A 22,970-nucleotide genomic window follows, 5' to 3' on the forward strand; every position below is an offset into this window, starting at 1 on the left:
TATTATCTTTCTTACATCCGTTATCACAAAATATACACAACCCGGTCAACCCCATAAAAATAGGGCCTACATATATTGACTCATTCATCGTACGTGATCGATTTTAATCATAATATTTGTACTATTTTTTTTCCCCAGTATCCCACAAAGTACGTATGTCACTAATTCACGTGATTAAATACTAAATTAGCGCACTAGAGTGAGCTAGCTGATATTTCCACCGTTAATAATGTTCTGAGACGTCCTATTTTCAATCACTTTTGTATTTATTACTTGGTGCAAAATCTCAAATAAACAGTTGCAGGGAAATTCTACTCCGTATTATGTTGTGTTGCACAAGTTTTTCTGTTTGATAACAATATCATCTATTATTCTGCCTACTCCACTAAACAAGCTTTTATGTGGGAAACTGTACTCAATTGTTGCAACAAAACGTCAAGGCATGACATAATCTCGTTACAAAACATGACCTAATGAAACTAATTGCACTATTTCATTAAGTATGTTTTATTTAATTAAACTAATTGCACTATTTCATTAAGTATATTTGATTTAATTCTGTCATGTCTTGTAATGAGATTACTTTGTCTTCTTTTTTTTCTTTTGAAAAAGTTGAATTTGTATTATAATGTGATTAAACATGTGGTAAAAAATTATTCCGCGGCTATTTCTTATTTGAGTATTACTCCGCATCAAAGATGTTTAACTTTACATATTCTATCACAGGAGGAGGGATGAGAAATTGTACCCCTATCACATGGTGGGGTGGGGTGGGGTGGGGTGGACTAACCAATAATAACTCACTGCCATTAATAACTAAATCAAGCTACGTTTACCAGCCTTGTCTCGTGGTTTAAGGAAAATATTAGAGAGGTGAATAATTTATAAATTATAATAAACTAAAGCTTTAGGGTTCATTTGGCATCACTGTGTTTTGGTTTTTTTTTTTTTTTTTTTTTTAAAAAAAAAAAAAAAATTGTTAGTAATAATGATATATTTCATTTTTAAAAAAAATCAAATTTATTAGAATCATCATTATTTAAAAAACTGACTATAAAAAAAATCCAAACCATTTTGAGGTTTCTTGGTTTTTGTTTAATGTTTTCAAAAAATTAAAACAGAATACTAAATACAAACATAATCCGAACACGAACAATTAACAATTTAATTCTTCCTCAAGTGTGTATGTGTATTTTTAAAATTGATTTATCCATAATTCTAATCTCTATTGTAAACTAGTACGTTAGTATGTATATGTCAAAAGCCCAAAACATTATTTTGCATACAAATTTTTACCTACACCCCGGGGCGGGGAACACTGCATGCAAACCCCCCCTCTTCTCGCCCCGCGTGAGTGCCCTACCCCATCCCCTTTTCATTTTGTGAATTTCCTGTAAATTTTTAACACAGAGTTTGTTTTTTGTTCAAATTAATACATTTTATGAATTATTGTACTTTTTTTAATTTTATATAATGAGATCAAATTTATTTACCCCCCTTCGTTCCAGAAAGTTCAAGTCACTTTTTCATTTGTACGGTCTCCAATAAATATCTTTGACCACTAATAAATTCGGCTATGTATAAGTAAAATTTTTAAAAAGTTGATATTTGAAAATCTTATCATAAAAGGGATTCTAATAAGATCAAACTTGTTAATATATTTTGATTCTATAAATCATAAAATGTTGTCAAAGTTATTTTATTTTGACCACATAAATAGTAGGGCTGAGCAAAACTACCCGAAAAATCCGAAAAACCGATCCGTAACCGTTCCGAAAATTAGGGTACCCGATCCGATAATCATAACGGTTCGGGTACCCGTTCCGATAATTTGTTATCGGGCATAATTATTGGGTATCATTTTAAAATTAACGGTTACCCGATCCGTTTCGATAAGCATTTTGTTTCCTTTTTCCCCTACTTAAATCTTTTTTTTTTTTTTTTAAATCTAAACTCTTACTTTACTATATAATTATTTTATAATATCAATGATTTGTAATATTATTAATAATTTGGTCAAAATTATATGATATTGTTGTTAATTAGTGGTAAATTATATTATAATAACTACATAATTAAGTTTAATTATCATTATTGGATATCTTATTGGGTACCCGATAATCGATTCGAAAATCCGGGTACCCGAAGTCCGGGTACGGTTCACCCCTCTCCCTTCAAAGGGGAGGATTGGGGTTCCAAACCTTGCTCTTTGGCCCGGATATGGATATCACTTTTAGGGATTTTGGGTATCGGGTACCCGAACTGTTAGTACTAACGGTACGGGTACCCGTTCCATGCTCACCCCTAATAAATAGTAAGTGAGTTGAACCTTTAGGAATGGAGGAAGTATAAGGATTACTGCATTCAAATCATTTTAATTATAGGAAATATTGCATCATCACACGTTTTTGTTTATTCATGTTCAACGGATGTTCATTTCAAGAGTTATGTGTAGGTGATAGATATAACTATATAGTAAGATGTATGCAAATACAAATATCTTAAAATTCTATTTATTTAAGGATTAAGGAATGTCATATTTTTCTTAAATTGATTGTCATTTCTTTGAGAATAAAGTTGAGATCTAAATGCCCCCTTAGCTTTTTTTTTCTTTTTTTTTTTTGGAGGAAAAATGCACCCTTAGCTTACAGACAACCTTATAACAATAAAGTTTAATACTTCCTCCGTTTCTATTTAATTGACACGTTCAATTTAGGTACACATATTAAGGAGATGAGAGAGAGTGAGAGCGAATGATAAAGAATGTGGGATAAACTTAAAAAGCAAGCTATAAAACTTACCCAAAAAGAAAACGTGTCAACTAAAAAAAAAAACTTGCTAAAAAGGAATACGTGTCAACTAATAAAAAATGAAGGTAAGTATTTAGCTTTTTAGCTTTATTCCTTCTTTGAATTTTCCAACCATATGATCTTAGATAAACAAATTAAATGACACCCTATCCAAATTGTAGCTTATTCAACAACTTTTTTCAACTTATTCTCGATCATGGAATTAAAAAAGAACAAACAAGTCTTTTTTTTTTTTTTTTTTTTTTTTTTGAAGAGTAAAGCATAAGTAGAGGTGTCAAATCGGATACCCAAATAGAGTTTGGGTTGACCCACGACGGGTCAAGACGTTTGGGTCAGGTAATGATGGGTCATTTTAATCTTACAAACCAAATCAAATCGGGTTGAGCTTCATCAGATTCGGGTTAAAGTTGAGTTCAAGTATGGTCGGATACAAATCGAATTAGGTCGAATCAAATTCAAGTCGAGTCATATCAAGTTAAGATGAACTCAGATCCGGATTTTATTTGGTTTATTTGGGTAAAGTGAATTTATTTGACTTTGGATCGGGTCATTTCGAATTCGATTAGATCTTGGTTCAAATCACTTCAGTTCCGGGTAAAATTTGAATGTGGTTGCTTCGATTATTACTCATTCTCAGTTACAATACTTTAGTTTCGGTTTTGGGTCCAATAATTTGAATTTAGGAAATTAGGAACTGAACTGAAATGAACTGAATTAATTGGAGCTGAATTAAACTGAACTGAACTGAAATTAATTTGAAATGAACAGGCCCTAAGTTTAGATCGACAATTTCATATAATTTTAGATAAGTTTATACAAATTCATATTAGTTCAGATAAATTCACCTTAGTTTAGATAAATTCATATAAGTTCGAATAATTTCATATATATTAAGATAAATTAATATATGTTCAGATTATTTCATATAATTATGATACTTTCTTATAAATTCAAATAATTTTAGCTAACTTCAATAACTTCAGATAGTTTCAAATTGATACAGGGTATGAGTTTAGATACTTTTATATAAATTCAAATAAATTTAGAATTGTTTTATATAAATTTAGAAGTTCAATTAAGCTGAAATAAATACATATTCGTCAAATTCAGGTGTATATAACACACCTAATCACATTAATATATCATATATACATATTTATATTATAAATTTCAAATTCTATACATTTTTGGAAGTATATTTTATGGTATATAATGATAATATAGGATTTTTTGACTTTAGAGTGCAAAAATCATGAATTAATTCACTAATATATCAATCAATGTACTATTCCTATAATGTTGACTCGATTCAAACATATTCTGATTGCTTTGCCTTAATTTTGTGGTATCTCAATCGTTACTATTCATTTATTATTTTATTTTTTTTACCTTTTTATTATAGTACTCCGTATCAATTAATCAATTATCATTCCTTTCTATGACTCCCTTCTTTGTTCTCTCTATAAAGTCTACACTACATTTTTGATCAAATGCCACGGCCTAATAAAGGCTAATGCAACGGTATTTTAATTGCCGTTGCAATAGAGTAGGCTAATGCGTCGAATTCAGTATTAATGTTGTGAGAAGTAGAGCTATTACCACGGCTCTAATGAACCGTTGCATCAGCCTAGATATTTCAACAAAAAGAAAAGTTATTGCAACGGTTTGTGATTATAGTAATGGAAAAAGTAGGAGGCGCGCTGAAAATTTCAGCTTCCCTCTACTTTTTTGCCCAAATATTTTGAACCCTTATCACTATTCCATGGGCAAAAAATAAGGAACCCTTACACTATTTTCTCTCTACTGTACTACTTTCCCCATTTTTCTTCATTCTTCGAATTCTCCATTTTCTCCATTTCTCCATTTCCCCCAATTCTCCATTTCCCCCAATTCTATTAAGCTATTTTAATTAGCAATTTCGATTTTAAGGCCATAAAATACTCAAAAATTACTTACAATTTCTTGAAAATTCTGAGAGGAAAACTTAGTGAAGTAGAGGAAGGCAGAACTCAAGAGGTGGCGTAATTCAAGTGACGTTTGGTTGCTCAAGAGGCGGCGTAATTCAAGTGGAGAAGTTCCATTTTCGTCTTGCATGTCCCTGTGGCTGATATCTCGACTTTGAGTTCAAGGTATACAATGATTCTTCATTTCAGAAATTTGATTCTTCATTTCAGAAATTTCTTAATTGAAATTTTTGTTGTTGCGTGCGTTTTGATAAAATAAATTTTAAATTTTTATTGTTGTCTTTGGGAATTTGTATTTGAGGCCATGGAATATGGAATTTTCTTTATCTTTGAGTTTGAATTTCAGGTTTATTTTTTCTCAAATTTTACTGTGAAAATGCTATACATTTTTGGGGTATGTTTGGTTGAATTTGTCGTTGTTTTTGCTCGAATTATATGGGGAAAAATGCTGTGATTTTCTGCTGTATATTGTGCTCGAAATTTGGGGTGTGCTGCTTGATTTTGATAAATTAAATTTTTAATTTTTAATTCACAAATAGATGCAATTCTATGTAAGCAAGAATAGAGTTAACTAATTTAAGAGTTCAGAACAGTTACCCATGTTTTCCATTAGTTTGGGCATCACGAAAACAACTAACAACATGAAGCTTACCATAAGACCAATTGTGTGAGATTCACTGTTGATCCACTGTTGGATAGAATGATACTCCGTGATAAACAAGACTAGTTCATGGCTTACCTCATAGAGTCATAATAGTATTCCTCTCTTAAGGGCTCCAAAGCCAACTCAGACAACCCTCTTCTGGTTTCCGTCAATGCAGACTGGACTTTTTCAGGGTTTCCAGCACTAACATCAACACGAACCTACACAAACAACATGAAAAAAATTACTAAACAGTGATTACCCATACCTCCAAAAAAATAAAAATAAAAAACCCCATAAAATAGACATACCGGTGAAAAGAAATAACCAGTTGCAGCCACTTCAATTAGATGAGTGCCAGCTGGAACGTTATGGCTTTAAGCATAGTAAAGGAATAATTTATAGAGCAAGAGACAATTAAGTATTAGTGAATTTATTCTTCAGCCATTAGCATATGTATGAATCACAATTAAAGCAAGACATTGAGGATTGATCCAAAAGGAATGGCCCTATCCCCACAGATTTTTATGAAGTCTTATAATGAAATAAGCTGCATTCAAAATAAACATAAAATTTAAAAGTACACTTCGTAGGATCTACATGGTAGGATACAATGAAAAAATATCCATCAGGCCTAAAAAATGTAATCCTTTGACCACCATTGAGTATCACTTTGATATTTGAAGTCTTTGCAGGCAAACCAAAATCTCTAGCTCCAAAATCTGCAAGGAAAGATGTAGTTCAGTTTGTTGGATTTTTTCGTCAACATGAACCATAACATTATGCAAGGAAGTATCATCAGCACAACAAAAAGTAATAGGATATGGGGATGTGATCCTAATGTATAAAGTTGAAAGCAATAATTTTAGTTGTTGACATAACTATATATACTATAACATAGCTTTCACATACAAGGAACAATGTGTGTCATGTCACTCACCCATTTTAAATCAGCAAATCTTAATCACTCTGTCCTATTAAAAATGAAAATGACAGAATAATGACCAATAACTTTCAACATTTGATAAATAGGATACCATGTAGCTACTCCTATATCCAATTCTTATAGCATAATTTATCTTGAAACAACTATTGACTCGATTTATGTACTTCAATTCCACTTTCTGATCTGAACCGAGTCCTATGTATTAGTTTATATATGTTTCTGATCTTGAAAATATTATGGGCTTAATATCCTACATTTTATGCATTTTTAGTTTACTTCATCTATGATCTGAATTAGATATTCTGATTTCAAAATAAAGCCACTAATTTTTTATTATTGAGGATACAAATCTGTCTAATATGTATTGCTGAATAATGAAAGGTATCAATTTCTTTTGGACTTTTGAATTGATCATGTACATGAAGGATTCTTAGTTACTTTGTTTGTTGTTGTTTTTATAATGAAAGGTTTCTGTCAGTGGCTGGTTAAGGTTTCTATCAGTTTCTGATAATGAAAGGTTTCTATCAGTTTCTGATAATGAAGGTTTCTGTCAGTTTCTGATAATGAAAGGTTTCTGTCAGTTTCTGATAATGAAAGGTTTCTATCAGTGACTCTCTTAACTCTTAGTGAATTTATTAAATGTTTTTATTGTAAAAATTAAGTAAAATAACCCTCTTTATTCTTACCCTAAGGTATGGATAGTGGAACCAAAGAGTGGTGGATGTTTGCCAAATGGAGTGATGAATATGAACGGGGAGTAGATGAATATGTACAAAAGGTTTTTGCTTCTAAGTCTCAAGGAAATCAAATTTGTTGTCCTTGTGAAAGTTGTCATTATCGTTTTTGGCGTCATGAAGGTGTTGTGAGAATTTACCTTATTTGTAATGGTTTTGTTCCACGAACGGATAAGTTATTAGAGTTAGGGATCAACTTTGAAAGGGAACAAACTGTTTTGGATAATGAAGAAGGCTCAACCCCAAATTATTTTAATGATGACATAGTAGAATTGTTGCATGATGCACGTGATGCTTTTAGAAAGGGGCCAAATGACGAGGCAAAAAAGTTTTTCAAGTTAGTTGAAGAGGGCCAGGAAGAATTGTTCCCTGGTTGTAAAAATCATTCAAAACTTTCCTTCATGACCCGTCTTTTTATTTTGAAGTGTGATCATAAGCTAACTAATGTTGCTTTTGGAGATATATTGGAGCTTATAAGGGAGGTGTTACCTGAAGCGAAACTGCCAGCTTCTTTTAATGAAGCAAAAAGTGTTCTGAAAGTGTTGGGGTTGGATTACACTAAGATTGATGCGTGCCCAAATGATTGCATGATATATTGGGAAGAGCATGAAAATGCAACAAGCTTCCATGTTTGTGAGACGCCAAGATGGAAATCAAATGACACAGAGAATGACATACAAAATGAAAATGGCAAAACCTATAGGATTCCTCAAAAGATTCTTAGGTACTTTCCAATCAAGAAAAGGCTTCAACGACTATTTTTGTATCAAGAGACGGTGAAATACATGACTTGGCATGCTGATGGGCGTGAAAATGATCATCTCTTACATCATCCTGTTGATGGTCAAGCTTGGAAGGAATTTGATTCTTTATACCCAAAGTTTGCTGATGACCCACACAATGTGAGGCTTGGGTTAGCCACAGATGGATTTAGCCCATTCAATTCAATGAGCATTGTCCATAGTACATGGCCAGTTAAGTTGATTAATTATAACTTGCCTCCTTGGATGATTATGAAGCCTGAGTTTTTGATGCTAGCCTTACTAATTCCCGGCCCGTCTTCCCCTGGCAATGACATTGACATATATTTGCAGCCACTTATCAAGGACTTGAAGGATTTGTGGGAGTTTGGGTTGGAAACTTATGATGCTTCGACTAATCAAAGGTTTGACATGCATGTAGCACTGATGACTACCGTGAGTGATTTTTCGGGTTATGCAATGTTATCTGGGTGGAGCACAAAAGGATACTTGGCATGCCCTGAATGTCATTATGAAACAGATTCCGAGTGGTTGCCTTGTAGTGGTAAGACTGTGTATAGGGCAAATCGTAGATTTTTGGATCCATCTCACCCTTGGCGTCATGATAAGAGGAATTTTGACGAAAAACTTGAGGAAAGATGTCAACCTATTCCATTGAATGGAATTGATATTGAGAATATGTTGCGTGATTTTCCAAATGCATTTGGAAAGAAGCAAAAGAAACCAAGGCGTGATGTGGATGATCCGAATCCGTGGAGAAAGATACCCATATTTTTCGAGTTACCATATTGGAAGCATTTCTCTAATCGCCATAATCTTGATGTAATGCATATTGAGAAAAATTTCTTTGATAATATCATTGGGACATTATTAGACATTTCTCCGAAGACTAAGGATAATGTGAGTGCTCGTCGAGATTTGGTAGAACTTAATTTGATGCCAGAGCTTCAACCAATTGAATTGGAAGATGGTAGTGAAGAATTTCCAAGATCTCGCTTTTGGATGTCATTGGAGCAAAAGCGTAAGTTCTGCCAGGTTATAAAAAATGCTAAGCTTCCTCAAGGTTATGCTTCCAACCTTATTCGTTGTGTGCAAGTTGGAGAAAGTAAAATAGCAGGCTACAAAAGTCATGATGCTCATTTTATGATGAATTATCTTCTTCCAATTGCTGTGAAGACAACATTACCCAAAGATGTTGCTAGTCCTTTGATAAGACTTTCTGCTTTTTTGATATAATGGATTAAAACTATTGATCCTCGAGATCTTGAAAAATTGCAATCTGAGATAGTTGAAACTCTATGCCTACTTGAGAGGATTTTTCCACCTGTTTTTTTTTTTATATATATAATGGAACATTTACCCATACACTTGGTTGACCAAATTAAGTTGGGTGGACCTATGAGTTCAAGGTGTATGTATAGAATTGAGAGGAATCTTCATGAAATGAAACAAGATGTTCGAAACAAGGCTCGTCCAGAAGGCTCAATGGCAGAAGGAAACCAAGCTAAAGAATGTGTTGCTTTCATAGCTAGATTTTTGAAACGATCAAGCAAAGCCACACCTGAAGTTAATGAGTGTGGTACCTCAAAATCATTTTTCCCTAAGGTAGGACATCCTATCAAAGGAAAAGGAAGGACCTCAAAGAAAAAAAATCGTGGAAACATAATTGATCGCAATACATGGGCACAAGCACATCGTTATGTCTTGTTCAATTGTCATTGTGAGGAAGTTGAGAAATATATAAGGTAAGATTTGTAATCAAAATTTAGGTTTATTAATATTTTTTTATAAAATTTCTTTATTATAACTCTAGTGCGTTAGTAAGAGAAATATTTTTTTTTTTACAGTGAGCACAAGATTTGTGTAAGTGCTAAAAGGAAAAGAAAATGGAATAGTGCTCAAGACCATAGCAAGGATTTCATGGATTGGTTTAGGGAGAAAGTTGATTTGATTCTTAAAGATGGCCATGATAATATCCCGGACCATATTTTGTGGTTATCAAAAGGTCCCTCTTACGTTGCCAAAAAGTACACAGGATACTCGGTCAACGGCTATAGATTTCATACCATGAAGCGAGATGCAAACTGCGTAACTCAAAATAGTGGCGTCACTCTAACAGCCATTACACATAGCTTTGCAAGCTCCAAAGATCAAAATCATGTTGTGGGAAATGTTAATTATTATGGTTCAATAACTGAAATCATTGAGATATCTTATCATGGTCATTTCAGTGTTGTCTTATTTAGATGTCAGTGGTTTCACTCAGAGAAGGATGATAATGAGCTTATTACGGTTAATATGAATAAGACCGTTTCTAAAGAAGAACCTTTTATCTTAGCAACTCAAGCACATCAAGTGTTTTATGTGGAAGATTTGAATAGAGAAGGTTGGCATTATGCTGTTCAAATCCCTCCTAGAGAGTTTTCAGATGGTATTGACATACATTATTTTAATACTTCACTAAATGTTATTTTACATACATAATTAACATACTTCCATTTTTTTTTACATTGCAATTTATTTCAGTTTATTATATTTACATGGCAATTTATTTCAATTTATTATATTTAGATACATAATTAACATACTTCCATTTTTTTTTCCAGATGAAACCGAGTAGACCCAAATGTCCTACTTCCCAAAGTCAGCTTACTGAATATGAGTTGCAACGGCTTCAAAAACTGAAATTCAATGCAGAGAGAATGGAAGCCCGAGGATCAGCATCTGTAGCTAATAAGATACTGGAAGAAAAAACAAAAGCCTTAATTTGTCCAAGTGCAAAGCAGAAACGTATACCAGAAAATGAAGATGATGACTCTACGTCGGAATATGATGGTGAAAATGAGGTAAAAACTGATGACATTATGGAAGGTGACAATGTCACTTCTGGAAAAAGAAAAGCTAGTAAGCAGGTATTCACTTCTATTTTGTCATTTATACACACTGTTTTATATTGTTTTTCACGGTTTACATGCAATTAGTAATGCTATAATTGCCTTTTTTTTTATAGGTTTCAAAGCAAGTAAAGAAGTCATCATTTCGCCCTAAAACTATGGCTGATGTTGTGGAAGTGAATAGCCATAAGAAGCATGCAGTTGATGAAGTTCAGAACATTTACTCAATTGAGGTTGCTAGTGTTAAAGATCAACGCATCCAAAAGAAGCAGCAAGTTATCTCAGAAAAGAAGGGAACAAAACGAGCGTTCTGCTCTCCTGGTTCTATGTCAGCGTACCTTGAGTTCCGGAAAAGGCAAAAAGAAAATAATGATGGGTTTGTATCAAGTACTCAGTCTTTGAATAATTCTCTGATAAGAAAAGCAATGAATAATGGCGCTGCATTTAATGAGAATACCAATGGTGATGCTAATGTACTAAGTGAGAATGATGAAGTGGATGCACTAAATGAGAATGATGATGATGTTGGTAATGAATATGAGGGTGATAAAGGATTACAAGATGAAGTTCAATTTTAGTTTGGAAGCAAAGGAATGCAAGGTATTTGCAATCATTTTACGTAGTATTATTTATTTTAGCTTTTGTTGTTGGTAATGAATTTGAGGTTTTGTTGTTGTTGTTCTTTGTTGTTGTTGTTGCCTAGGCTTTGTTGTTTGTTGGTCTGCTGTTGTTCAAGTGCTCTATTGCTTGCTTATTTTTTTTGTGATATGATTTAGTTATTTGCTAGCCTAGGCTGTTCACACTCAGCTGTACAAAGCATTTAGGAATCTATATATCATAAGTACCTACCCAAGTCTGAAGTACGTGCTGCACAACATTACGCTGCCTCTCATCAGGAATTGGGAAAAGAACAATTGGCTTAAATAACCCTTTATCTCTAACTGTATGAATTAGGTTAGTGCCTCAATCTTAAAAGACCTGTACACACCATCCCTTGGATAATTGGCATATGAGGATCATCCCATCCATCCACTCTTTCATTATATACAAACCACAGAAGCTTAAGCCAGCTTAAAAGTGTATAGACCATACTCGATCTGCACATTATGAGCATATCCTAAACCTAACCAGCAATTACAATTAAGGTTGAAGACAACAACTAAAGCTTTAAATTATAAACTGTATGTAAAGTGAGAGAGGGGGCTCAGATCTCATCCAATAGAATGAAGAGAAAAATTAAAGCTAGAATACTTAAACCCCAAAAGAATTGGAGATCGAATGAACAAAAGTAAAATAAAATGGATACAATTCAATAGCAGCAAAAGAAGTCATACATATTGAAATAAAACGAAAATAATCAAGCACAAAAATAGAAAACCAAGTAATAAACAAAATTTGGAATTACAGCACAACTTTACCTTACACAGCCTCCCATCTGGAATCGCAAAAGGAACTAAGTTATCCAAGTGAAAACGGGAATTCAGCTGCAGAAAGTTCAACAAGTTACGAGAATGATAATCATAGTTAAGATGTGAAAATTGTGTAAATCCACACGGATACACATCTCACAAAATCAATGAATTATACCTAAAATAAAATATGCTAATCACAGTCGAATATTTCTATTATCTGGACTACCAACAAACTAAAAGGCTACTGGCAAATCATTTCTACTTAGCAGTCCTATAATATCAGTTGTGAAATTACACAAATGTTCCTGATATTAGACACCCTTAAGAATTCTGCAACTTGCTACTTAGTCCTTGGCTCCTTGCAAGCACAATCAAGGAGCTGCCTTATTAATTAGCTGCCTTAGTATTTTGATCGAGTTATTTGTTTTGTTGTTAAAGCTGATATGTTTGTCTTCTATTTATTGAGGTTTTGTTGTTGTTGTTCTTTGTTGTTGTTGTTTCCTAGGCTTTATCACCCATCCATCCACTATTTATTGAGGTTTATCACTCATACTGATTCTTTTCTTGTCTTGCCACACAAATTCTGTCCAAGAACCTCCTGATTTAGAACCTGAAAAAGCTCCTAAAAGCAAAAGGCATCGAGGTCCAACAATGCTACCCAAGGTACATGCACGAACAAGAGAAGAGCATGAAGTTATTGTTTTAAACTCACTAGGCCAACCAATTGGACCTACACGTGAAATTGTTCAGGAGTTCAAGCAATTCTTGGGTACTATGGCAAGGGATTCTGAACTTGCACCACTAAATTACATTAAGTTTCCATGTCTGCCCACACTTGACAAAATGTGGGAGTATGTCCAAGTATGTATTAATATAATTCTTTAGCTTAAGTTTGTTGGATTTCATTTTTAAAAAAATGCTTCATATTTTGTTACTAGACCATAAATAATTATATATTCATGATTTGTGTAGGAAAAGTATATGATTCCTGAAGCTGGAAGAGAATGGGTGATGCAAGCTATCAATGGAAGCTGGAAAGCTCATAAATGCTTGACTAAGAAGAATTACTTCTATGCATATCCCACTGATGCTTTAAGATGGTTTCATAAGCCAGAGACAATTTCAGAACCTCAATTTAGAGAGCTTTTGCAATATTGGCATTCTAAAGAGGCCGAGGTATTATGTATATGGTTTTGAAATGTGTTGTGCAATATTGACATAGTTTCATGACCTTAATAGCCTATTTGAATTTACTTTTTTATGATTTTTTTACGTGGTTCAAAATTTTTAAATCTTTATTGTGTTATCACATAGGAAATCAGTAAGATCAACAAAGACAATCGCCTAATTTTAGATGACATGCACACTATGGGCCGTAACTCTTACGCAATTTTATGCCATGAGTTGGTAAAATAATTCATCTCATTTTTAGACACTTTTATTATCTTTATAATCATTATTTTACAATAATTACATGTACTACATGAAGCTTTCACCCCTGTCCTTTAATTATTTGTAATCACTTCAATTTTATGTATAATGTTTCACATAAACAACAAGATCCCGATAAGCAAGAACCTTCTCAAGCAAGGGTCTATAAGGAGTCAAGGAAGAGAACAGTGGGAAGGACATACCTTACCAACCAAGAAAAAATAGCAGAGAATATTGTGAGCTAACATGCATGTTAGATCTATGTTATATTTGTTTTATTTTGATAAATAATAAGCATGTGGCTTTATTTTCCTAATATAGGCTAAAATGGATGCTTTGGAGTCTTCCCAACATGAAGATGGTAATAACTCTAAGGACCCTTACTCCGAAGTGATTCCAGAACCTAAGCATAAAAGCCGTGTACGCCTACAAGGAAAAGGTGTGAAAAAGTCAGATTTGAAGAAAAAAGAAAAAAATTCAGATTTCATATTCCCGGCGGAATTCTTAGAAAATATGCAAGCTCAATTAGTACAACAACTTGCACCAAGCGTAACAACTTCAATTTTGACTCAACTTCAGGATGCTAACCCCGGGATTAATCTTGTCATTCCTGATTTTTCGATTCCATCGGCTCCAAAGGATGCATGTAGTGCGCCACATCTTCTCGTTGACCAAAATAGGCAATCTTCTAAATCTGGGGCTACAATTAATCAGGTAACATAAATTATTTTCTGTTGCTTCTGTCTAAATTTAGTTTATGCTATTGACCTGATTCTGCCGTAGCTACTGCTAAAATATTGTTGTTGTTCATGTATTTTTCTGATGCACACTTTTGCTTTATTCCTTTATTGCTTTTGGTTGGTTTTGTCTGCCTTACGTTTCCCCCCTTTTTTCACTTATATGGTTGTACATTTTACTACTAAAATATTGTTGTTGTTCGTGTATGTTTTTGTTGCTGTTGTTGATGTTCATGCTCACCCCCTTAGTGGTGTATTTTTCTTCACTCGCCTCAGAATTATAGGCTGCACGATCATAAGCATAAGCATATATTATTTTTTGGTGTTGATCGCTCAAGTGTACAACCATATATTATTTTTTTTGGTGTTGATGATGCTGATACTGAATCTCTTATATCATCAGTTGGTGTTGGGTGTTGTAAACCTGTTGTAAATGGTGTTGTAATCTCTAATAATTCTTGATGATTTATTTGTACCAAGAATTTTTTTTTTTTTTTTTTTTTTTACAACTAGAAAAGGAAGGTTAATCCCTAAACTTAGTGAATCTAACAGAAATATACAATGAAAATAGGGTAGAATGTCATCAATTTTCTTTTTTATCATCCTATCCCCTAGCATACTAATATGATCACTTTGCACCCACTTGAGAAGTCTCCTATCTGCAACCTCTTATTATTCCAATATTCATAAAAATTCTCATAATTCAACATTGTTCTGTGAAACATCACAAATACCTCCCTGGCCAACATGACTCAACAATGGAAATAACCCAAAGTTAAGTAGTGATCACATAAAAGCTGCAATCTTTGAGCTTCTTCTAGGCCTCTGAGAATCACACTCAAAATTTCAGCTTCACAGTTCAGTTGTTGCTGCTGATTTTCCCCTCGTTTAAAAGTGACACCATCAGAATTCAGGAGCCATTCCCATTTTCGTTTCTTCCCATTCCTTCGATTGTGAGAAATACCTAATGTGATAGTGCTGCAAACCCCAGCTCTTGTAACCAATTGTATACTGTCTATGTGTTGACAACATTGCATATATCTGAATTAAAGGCCTGCTGATTGTCCTGTTCTTGCTCAAACCCCGGAGGACCTAATCTGACTCAGAGCTCCCAGAGTCTGCAAAAACCTCAGATTTTGAGTTATGCAAAAACCTCAAATTTTGCTGATTTTGAGTAATGAAAGCTCATTATTCTTTCCAAAGAAATGATAGTACCAAGAAAATTAAAACATAGGATTTTTGCATAGTTTCTGGACAGAAATTGTCCATTTTTGAACCCAATGGTGGGTCTGTGCTCTTGATTCATTACACCACTTTCTTATAATAATATGTCAAAAGCTATAGTTGTATTATTTTTATTGTTGTGCTTTATGAATACTACAATTTTGTTGTGCTTTATGAGTTTCCTTAATTCGGTTCTATTATCTAGTTAAATTATTTAGTCACATTATTTTTCTATTGTTTAGTTCTATTATTTTATTCTTTTTTACGTGTAGGTGCATGGTGAGCAAAATGGAGATGAAATATAGTGACTACATGACTAGCTAGTCATCTAACAAATGGTGCAAATATTTTGGCGACTCCTATCTATTAGTTCAAGTCGTGAAGATTTGAAAAAAAAACGGCTTATATATATGTTGGAATTTGTATTTTGGACGATTAAATTAATTATATAACTTTAGTTTATTAGTAGGGTGTCATACCGAAAACAAGTAAGTAATATTTTGTAATGTACGTATTTAGCATTATAATTATTGTATATAAATTTAATGATTTTTTGTTTCTCTTAGCTTGTTAGTATATTTAGATTTGTAGTGACTAATATATATAATTAGTGATTTAATTTACAACTAATTTAACTAACTCATATAATATTATTTTACCGTTCCATTAAAAAAAATATAATAATAATAATAATAATAATAATAATAATAATAATAATAATAATAATAATGTCGTTGCAGTAGATACACTCTCCATATGTCGTTGTATACAACAACCGTTGCATTAGGTGCCAATTTCATCATAATTATTAGTCGGTAATCTATTGCCACGGGTAATTTATGTCGTTGCATTAGGTATTGAGCTAATGCAACGGAACATAGATACCGTGGCATTAGGTGTCATATACCGTGGTATTAGACCTACTGCAACGCCAGCAGATGCCACGGTACATGGTCGTTGCAATAGGCCTAATGCCACGGATTTTGACACCTAATGCAACGGAATTAGGGGTTGCAATAGGTCAAAAATGTAGTAGTGACAATTCACAACTTGAATGTTGACTCTAGAAAGACTTCATCAAACAACGTAACTCAAATGTAAGGATATATGATTCCAAGGTTGAGCCATCATCCATTCTCTACCACAAATGTATAGTGGTAAAGAATTTGATTTCAAGATAAAAGTTATGTTAAGAAACAAGTTGGGTTTAATTGAATTATGAGTAATTTTAGGGTCGGTTTTAATTGGGTCATGGGAAGTTTCAAATCGGATAATTATACATCGGGAAAAAAGTGGTATTTTTTCGGGTCTAAATGGTTTCGGGTAGATTTCATTTCGGGTTAAATCGAATTCAGATCTTATATTATCAGGTCCTATTGGTTTCGGTTAAAATATGAGTCGATTTCAAATTGGGTTTGGATCATAAATTACCAGGTGGAGTCGGTTTTGAGATAACGTCGAGTCGACTCCAGATCAGATTCAGATAAAAAATACCCGGGTCCAACCAGTTCGAAAACAGTTCGGTTTCAAGTAAACCTTTCGGGTCGGGTAAGTTTTTGACACCCCTAAGCATAAGATCAGAATTGAAAGACACTATTTGCAAGCCCGGTAAGTCCAAGAGTTTACAAGTTTTTATTCTTGATTTTGCTATATGCTTCGTATGGAATATAGCAAAGTTAAACAATACAACTTTTTTCAACTGGTACTGAATTCCAGCGAGAATTGGTGAGTGGTAAATTTTTGTTAAATAAACACTTTAACTAACTCTCAAATAATTGACATTCTTCCCATGGAAGTAATTCAACAAGGATTGCATAATTGTTGTGATTGAGAGAGGAATGTGATATTGTTTGATTGAAAATTTGAAAATTTTTGGCAAAACGTGACTTTTGATCAAATTAAAATTAGCATCAATTAAACAGCAAAATAAAAACTTCCTTTATTTTTTATTGTTTTTGTCGCAACGGTCTTAATTTTGCACTTTTTATACACTCCATTTTAATTCTAATCAAGAAGTGTTGCAACTCTTTATACAAATAGAATAAGTTTTAAAATAAGAATTCAATTAGATTTGTCTAAAATTGAACCTTGAGTTGATTAAATTGTGTCAACTAAGGGCCTGTTCATATTTACTTATTTTCAGTTCAGTTCAGTTCAGTTCAGCTTCAATCAGTTCAGTTCAGTTCAGTTCAGCTCTAATCAGTTCAGTTCAGTTCAGTTCAGCTCAGTTGTTAATTTTTTTGTTTTAGATGTTTTAGCATATTATAACAACGACAATAATAATAATAATAATAATAATAATAATAATAATAATAATAATAATAATAATAATAATAATAATAATAATAATAATAATAATAATAATAATAATAAAAATAATAATAAAAATAATAATAATAATAATAATAATAATAATAATAATAATAATCATTATTATTATTATTATTATTATTATTATTTTAAATTATATTCGTCGTTCAAAATGGTCACATGTTTTTTTATAGTTGAACTCATTGACAAAATGAGAGTACTACACAACAGTTACTAGCTTTCATAATCGGTTAGTTCTTCGTCTTCTTCTTCTTCATTAAGTTGCTCCATTACCTCGACATTCCTCTGAATTGACTCCCATATCTGATCAGTTATTTGGTTTCATACAATATCCATAGCTGCTTTTCTGTTATCATCGTACATAGTATGATCTTCTGTTGCTCCCATGACTTCAACTTGGTGCGTGAATGGAATCCCTAGTTCATGTAAATGAACAAAATTGTGTAGAGTACAACAAGCAACGATTGACTACAATAAAATATTGAAGAATACTTTTTATTTTTATATATATATTAATACACAAAAATTTAATAATTTAAAATATAATAATTTAAAATACAGAGTTATTTTTAAAACATTTTTATATTTTTCACAATCCACTATATATATATATTATCATTAATTTTCATAAATATTTTCATATATTTTTATGCATTTTAATTTTTCAGTTCAGTTCAGTTCAGCTCCAATCAGTTCAGTTCAGTTCAGTTCAGCTCCAATCAGTTCAGTTCAATTCAGTTCAACTCAGTTCAGCTCCAATCAGTTCAGTTCAATTCAGTTCAACTCAGTTCTAGTAAATATGAACATGCCCTAAGTATTGATTATATTAATTGGTGACAACTTTTTACTGTTGGTATATCTTTGGAGTTTGGACAAATTGAAGACAACTCTTGCTTGTCTCTTTCTGCTATAAGACAATTGTCAAGAAATCATGAGAAAATGCAAGTAAAAATAATATAAACTTTATTATTCGATGATAAAACACTTTGACATCTCCACAGAATTACATATTTTTGTCTCGGGAGGCATTCATCACACTATCCACACCACCAAACTACTAAAAGTACAAACACATTTGATAATTGTATTACAAGCAAGCAATATGACACACTAGAAGCTTAGAACCTTAATACAACCACTTAAGAGATAAAAAGATTAAACTTCAAACATAAGATTGATATAAGTATGTTGGCTTATAATTTGGGTAGTTCTTAGCCATGAAGGGTTGATTATTGTTAGGAGCACCTCTTCCATTTCCATTCACTACTCTCCACTCTTCTCGAGCGCCTTTGTATATATTCCTTTCATACTCAATCACCTCAATTTTTTTCACCATCCCACTTCTTTGCAATTTTTTGATCAAGGATTCCAATTCTTCACCGCCACTACTTATTATTCTTGCATCATCATCATCATCATCTTCCATCCTCGAAACTTTCCCATAGTTACTAGGATATTTCCTATAATAATCGCGATTTTTGTTGTTGTTGTTGTGGTTGATCCTTGAGGCCGGCTCACCATAACGCCACCCATTTTTGTTCTTCACTTCTTGCCCTACTTTATCAACACCCACGTGTTGGCGGTATTGTTGACTTGGAACATGGCTCACCGAGCCTAGAGGGGGTCGAAGAATGCCACCTTGATACTTGTTATGCTTATTTTCAACATGATTATAATTTCCATACCTTGTCCCATTGTCCCAACCGCGACTCCCATCCTCATAAGGACGGTTCCAATGACCGTCCTTAACAGCCATGTGGTCGTGGTCGTGATCATGATCATCCTCCTCATCAGAGGTCTCATAATAAGATGGGTGGTGAGTAACCATCTTATGTATGGTTGGTTGTGGTACATGATACTCTTCATAAGACGGGTAGGTAGTACTCCAACGACTTCGTTGTTCATGCATAGAATAGCTCTCTTGTTTATACTCGTACTCGTATCTGCTCATATTGTTTATGTTTTGTAAAGAGAGTGTTAGTATTTGTTAACTTTGTATTAGCTTGGTAATTTGGTTCACTAATTTTTTGAGAGATATATATCAAGCTAATTTGTTTGGTATGTTTGAGGTATGATGACAACTAATTGGATGATGTTATTTATATAGGTAATTGGGTGTGTTGATTCTTGATTCCTTTTTTTTTTTTTTTTTTTTTAACTAATTATCATATCTTGGAATTAAACTAGTTAGATAAGGTTCGTTGCATCTACTTTGGAACATCTTCAAAAGACATGTATATAAAATAGAGATCTTTTCATTCCTGGAAAGGTCACTACAAATTTTTGCTAATAAAATAACAATATAATACGACAAGTTTATTTAACCTATAATCAATATATAAATTATCGTACCCTAACACAATATTAACTCTGACCCATTACTAATTATATACTAGTCACTTTTCTATATACTCGTAGGTAAGTTATTTGTCAAGAAGAGAACATACACCTCGTCCAACGGGTCATAATAATTTTTGCAATAATTACCGATCTCATAGAGTCATAGATTCTTTTAATAAGTTCCGCCTAACAAAGTATAAGATTGATTCTAATTTAATCTAAGAAATAAAATTATCTCTGAAATCGTATATTCTCCCCCCAAGCTCTTTTTATTATGATATATTCTTTCTAATAAACATTATTAAAAATCAGTGGCGTGGTCACACGGCTAAACACTGACCAGGTAATTCCTTACAAATCGAGTAATTCTTGATCGACCGAGTAATCACTTAACATTAAATCTTTGACCGATCGAGTAAACTCTGACTGAACGAGTAATCCCTGAATAAATAACCTTGGGCACACGTGAGACCAGCCGCATATGAATTTTGTTACGGAGTATTATAAATTATGAATTCACAAAATAGAATACTCCGTAAGAGAATGGAATAGATCGAGCTGAAATCAATTACTCAGTGCTCGATCTATCCATTTGGAGTGGAATAGTAATATTAACTCCTTTCAAAACAATAATTATCGAGTTAAAAAAATGAACAAATTTTGAAAAATAAAAATTATCATTCTTTGCAGCAATCTAGTGAATGATAATATCTAGCTATATAAATATAAATTACATATATCGCTTAACCTTTTTTTTTTTTTTTTTTTTGTCCCGTATAAGTACATAATCTTGTCAAATTGTCTACACAAAAATTAAGCTTACGAAATATGTAATATGTCATGAAACTTAGCAGGAATTTATTAGCTAGGTGACTCCGCATAGCATAAGTCATGTTAATAACTCTAACGATGTCTGTGACTAGGGCCTGTTCTGATTGATTGAACTGAACAAAACTTATTGGAGCTGAAATTAAACTGAACTTATTAGAGCTGAGTTGAATTGAATTGAACTGAATTGAACTGAACTGAATATTTTATGAGAGAAGGAAATTAAGAATTAAACTTAAACTGAACTTATTGGAGTTGAACTGAACTGAAATGAAAATAATCTGAAGAGAACAGACTCTAAACTTAGCGGGTAACTAGGTGACTTTGTATAGCATAAGTCATGTTAATAACTCTAATGATGCCTAACTCATGAAGTAATTAGGATTTGTTAGTGACTAAAAAATCTTTATAGAGATGCTTACAACTTACTATTTTATTCCATTACCATGTATAACGATGATGATTGATAAGACGACGATGATTGATAAGGTGTCTATAATTTAGTCCGTCTAACCTAAAACACCTAAAATAAACAGATACTCGTATTTTAGCCGGTAAAAAGCTTCACTATTACACTAGCTAGGGAACCAAATAATTGATGCTTCAATAATGTCAAAGAATCTCATTGCTAGATGTCGATCGAGAAGGCATTAAGTATCTAATTCACCACCGCCCCCCATAACAATTACGTAGAATAGAAGCTCAAGTGGAATCTTATACTTAGGTCAAAAAGTCTTGCATGAATATTGACTGCCTAATACCGCAACATTGACTCCAATAATATTCATTGAGCCACTTGTCAACTTGTCATTTGCCATTGTACGTCTTTCCTTAATTCATTGTCTTCGGCTTTAATTGTTCTAGTTTACTATACCGTCTTTGAAATAAAGTTTTATCTAGATTTTGAGCCTAATTTTCATTTTGGGTGAAGGAAAATTACCTTAAACTACGATACCTAACGACCACGATGTGCGACATAGCTAGCTGTGTCCACGAAACTATTTCGGTTTGGCCTGGTCTTATGTCACAATTATAAGTGTTAGTAGTATTAATGAGTAAAGACATGTAAATAAATAGTTTTAAGGAATAAATATCCGCAATCCCACACACTATTCTTAAAAGTTCTACTCTAAAAAAAAAAAAATTACATTAATGAAGGAAAACAACTAAATAAGTATTCTAGAGGAAGTAATAGTCCAATACTATTTATAAAAAGTTATTTCAAACATCTTTAAAAATAGGGATAAGGCAGTAAATAAATTGACACTTACAATTACAATATAAGTAAAATAAAATGAATCAAATTTCGAATCCAAACTTTGAACTCCCGTTTTACTACTCAATAGTTAGTAATAATGATTTTCCTTGTACGTTATTTCTATACCGAAACTTGAATGCATAACATATTATACTCCCTCCGTCCTTATTTGATAATCACTTAGGGCATGTTCATATTTACTGAACTGAGCTGAACTGAACTGATTAGAGCTGAAATGAACTTATTGGAGCTGAACTGAACTAAACTGAACTGAGCTGAAATTAATATTTTATGAGAGAGGGAAATTATGAGCTGAACTGAACTGAATTGAACTGATTAGAGCTGAACTGAACTAAACTGAACTGAAATTAAGTAAATGTGAACAGGCAATTATTCAATTTTTGGTGTCCCAGAATGTTAGTCATATTTACTTTTTTCAAGTACCATTAATACTAATTTTTTTTACCAAATTTCTCTCCAATTTGCAAAAATATTTGTGTAAACTTTACTTTCTCATGTAAATTTTGTTTTCTCGTGTACTTTAATTACTTTCTCTTTTTACTTTTTGCATACCCAATGTAAATTTACTTTTTCAATGTACTTTTGCTACATTTTATTCATGTTTATTAATTCCCGTGAAAATTGCCCAAAAGTGAC

General features: G+C 32.7%; 1 protein-coding gene and 1 pseudogene across 1 annotated transcript; one reads left to right on the forward strand and one right to left on the reverse strand.

Moving 5' to 3' along the window:
• Positions 1 to 5,345: 5,345 nt before the first annotated feature.
• LOC145627226 (ER membrane protein complex subunit 7 homolog) lies at positions 5,346 to 6,361 on the reverse strand (annotated as a pseudogene).
• A 696-nt stretch (positions 6,362 to 7,057) lies between these two features.
• LOC145627236 (uncharacterized) lies at positions 7,058 to 9,094 on the forward strand. Its single transcript, XM_081679629.1, has one exon. The coding sequence runs from the start codon at positions 7,058 to 7,060 to the stop codon at positions 9,092 to 9,094; it is 2,037 nt and encodes a 678-aa protein (XP_081535755.1).
• The last annotated feature ends 13,876 nt before the right edge of the window (positions 9,095 to 22,970 follow it).

Source organism: Chenopodium album, chromosome 1, assembly GCF_948465745.1.
Source record: "Chenopodium album chromosome 1, dcCheAlbu1.1, whole genome shotgun sequence".
Lineage (NCBI taxonomy): Eukaryota > Viridiplantae > Streptophyta > Magnoliopsida > Caryophyllales > Amaranthaceae > Chenopodium > Chenopodium album.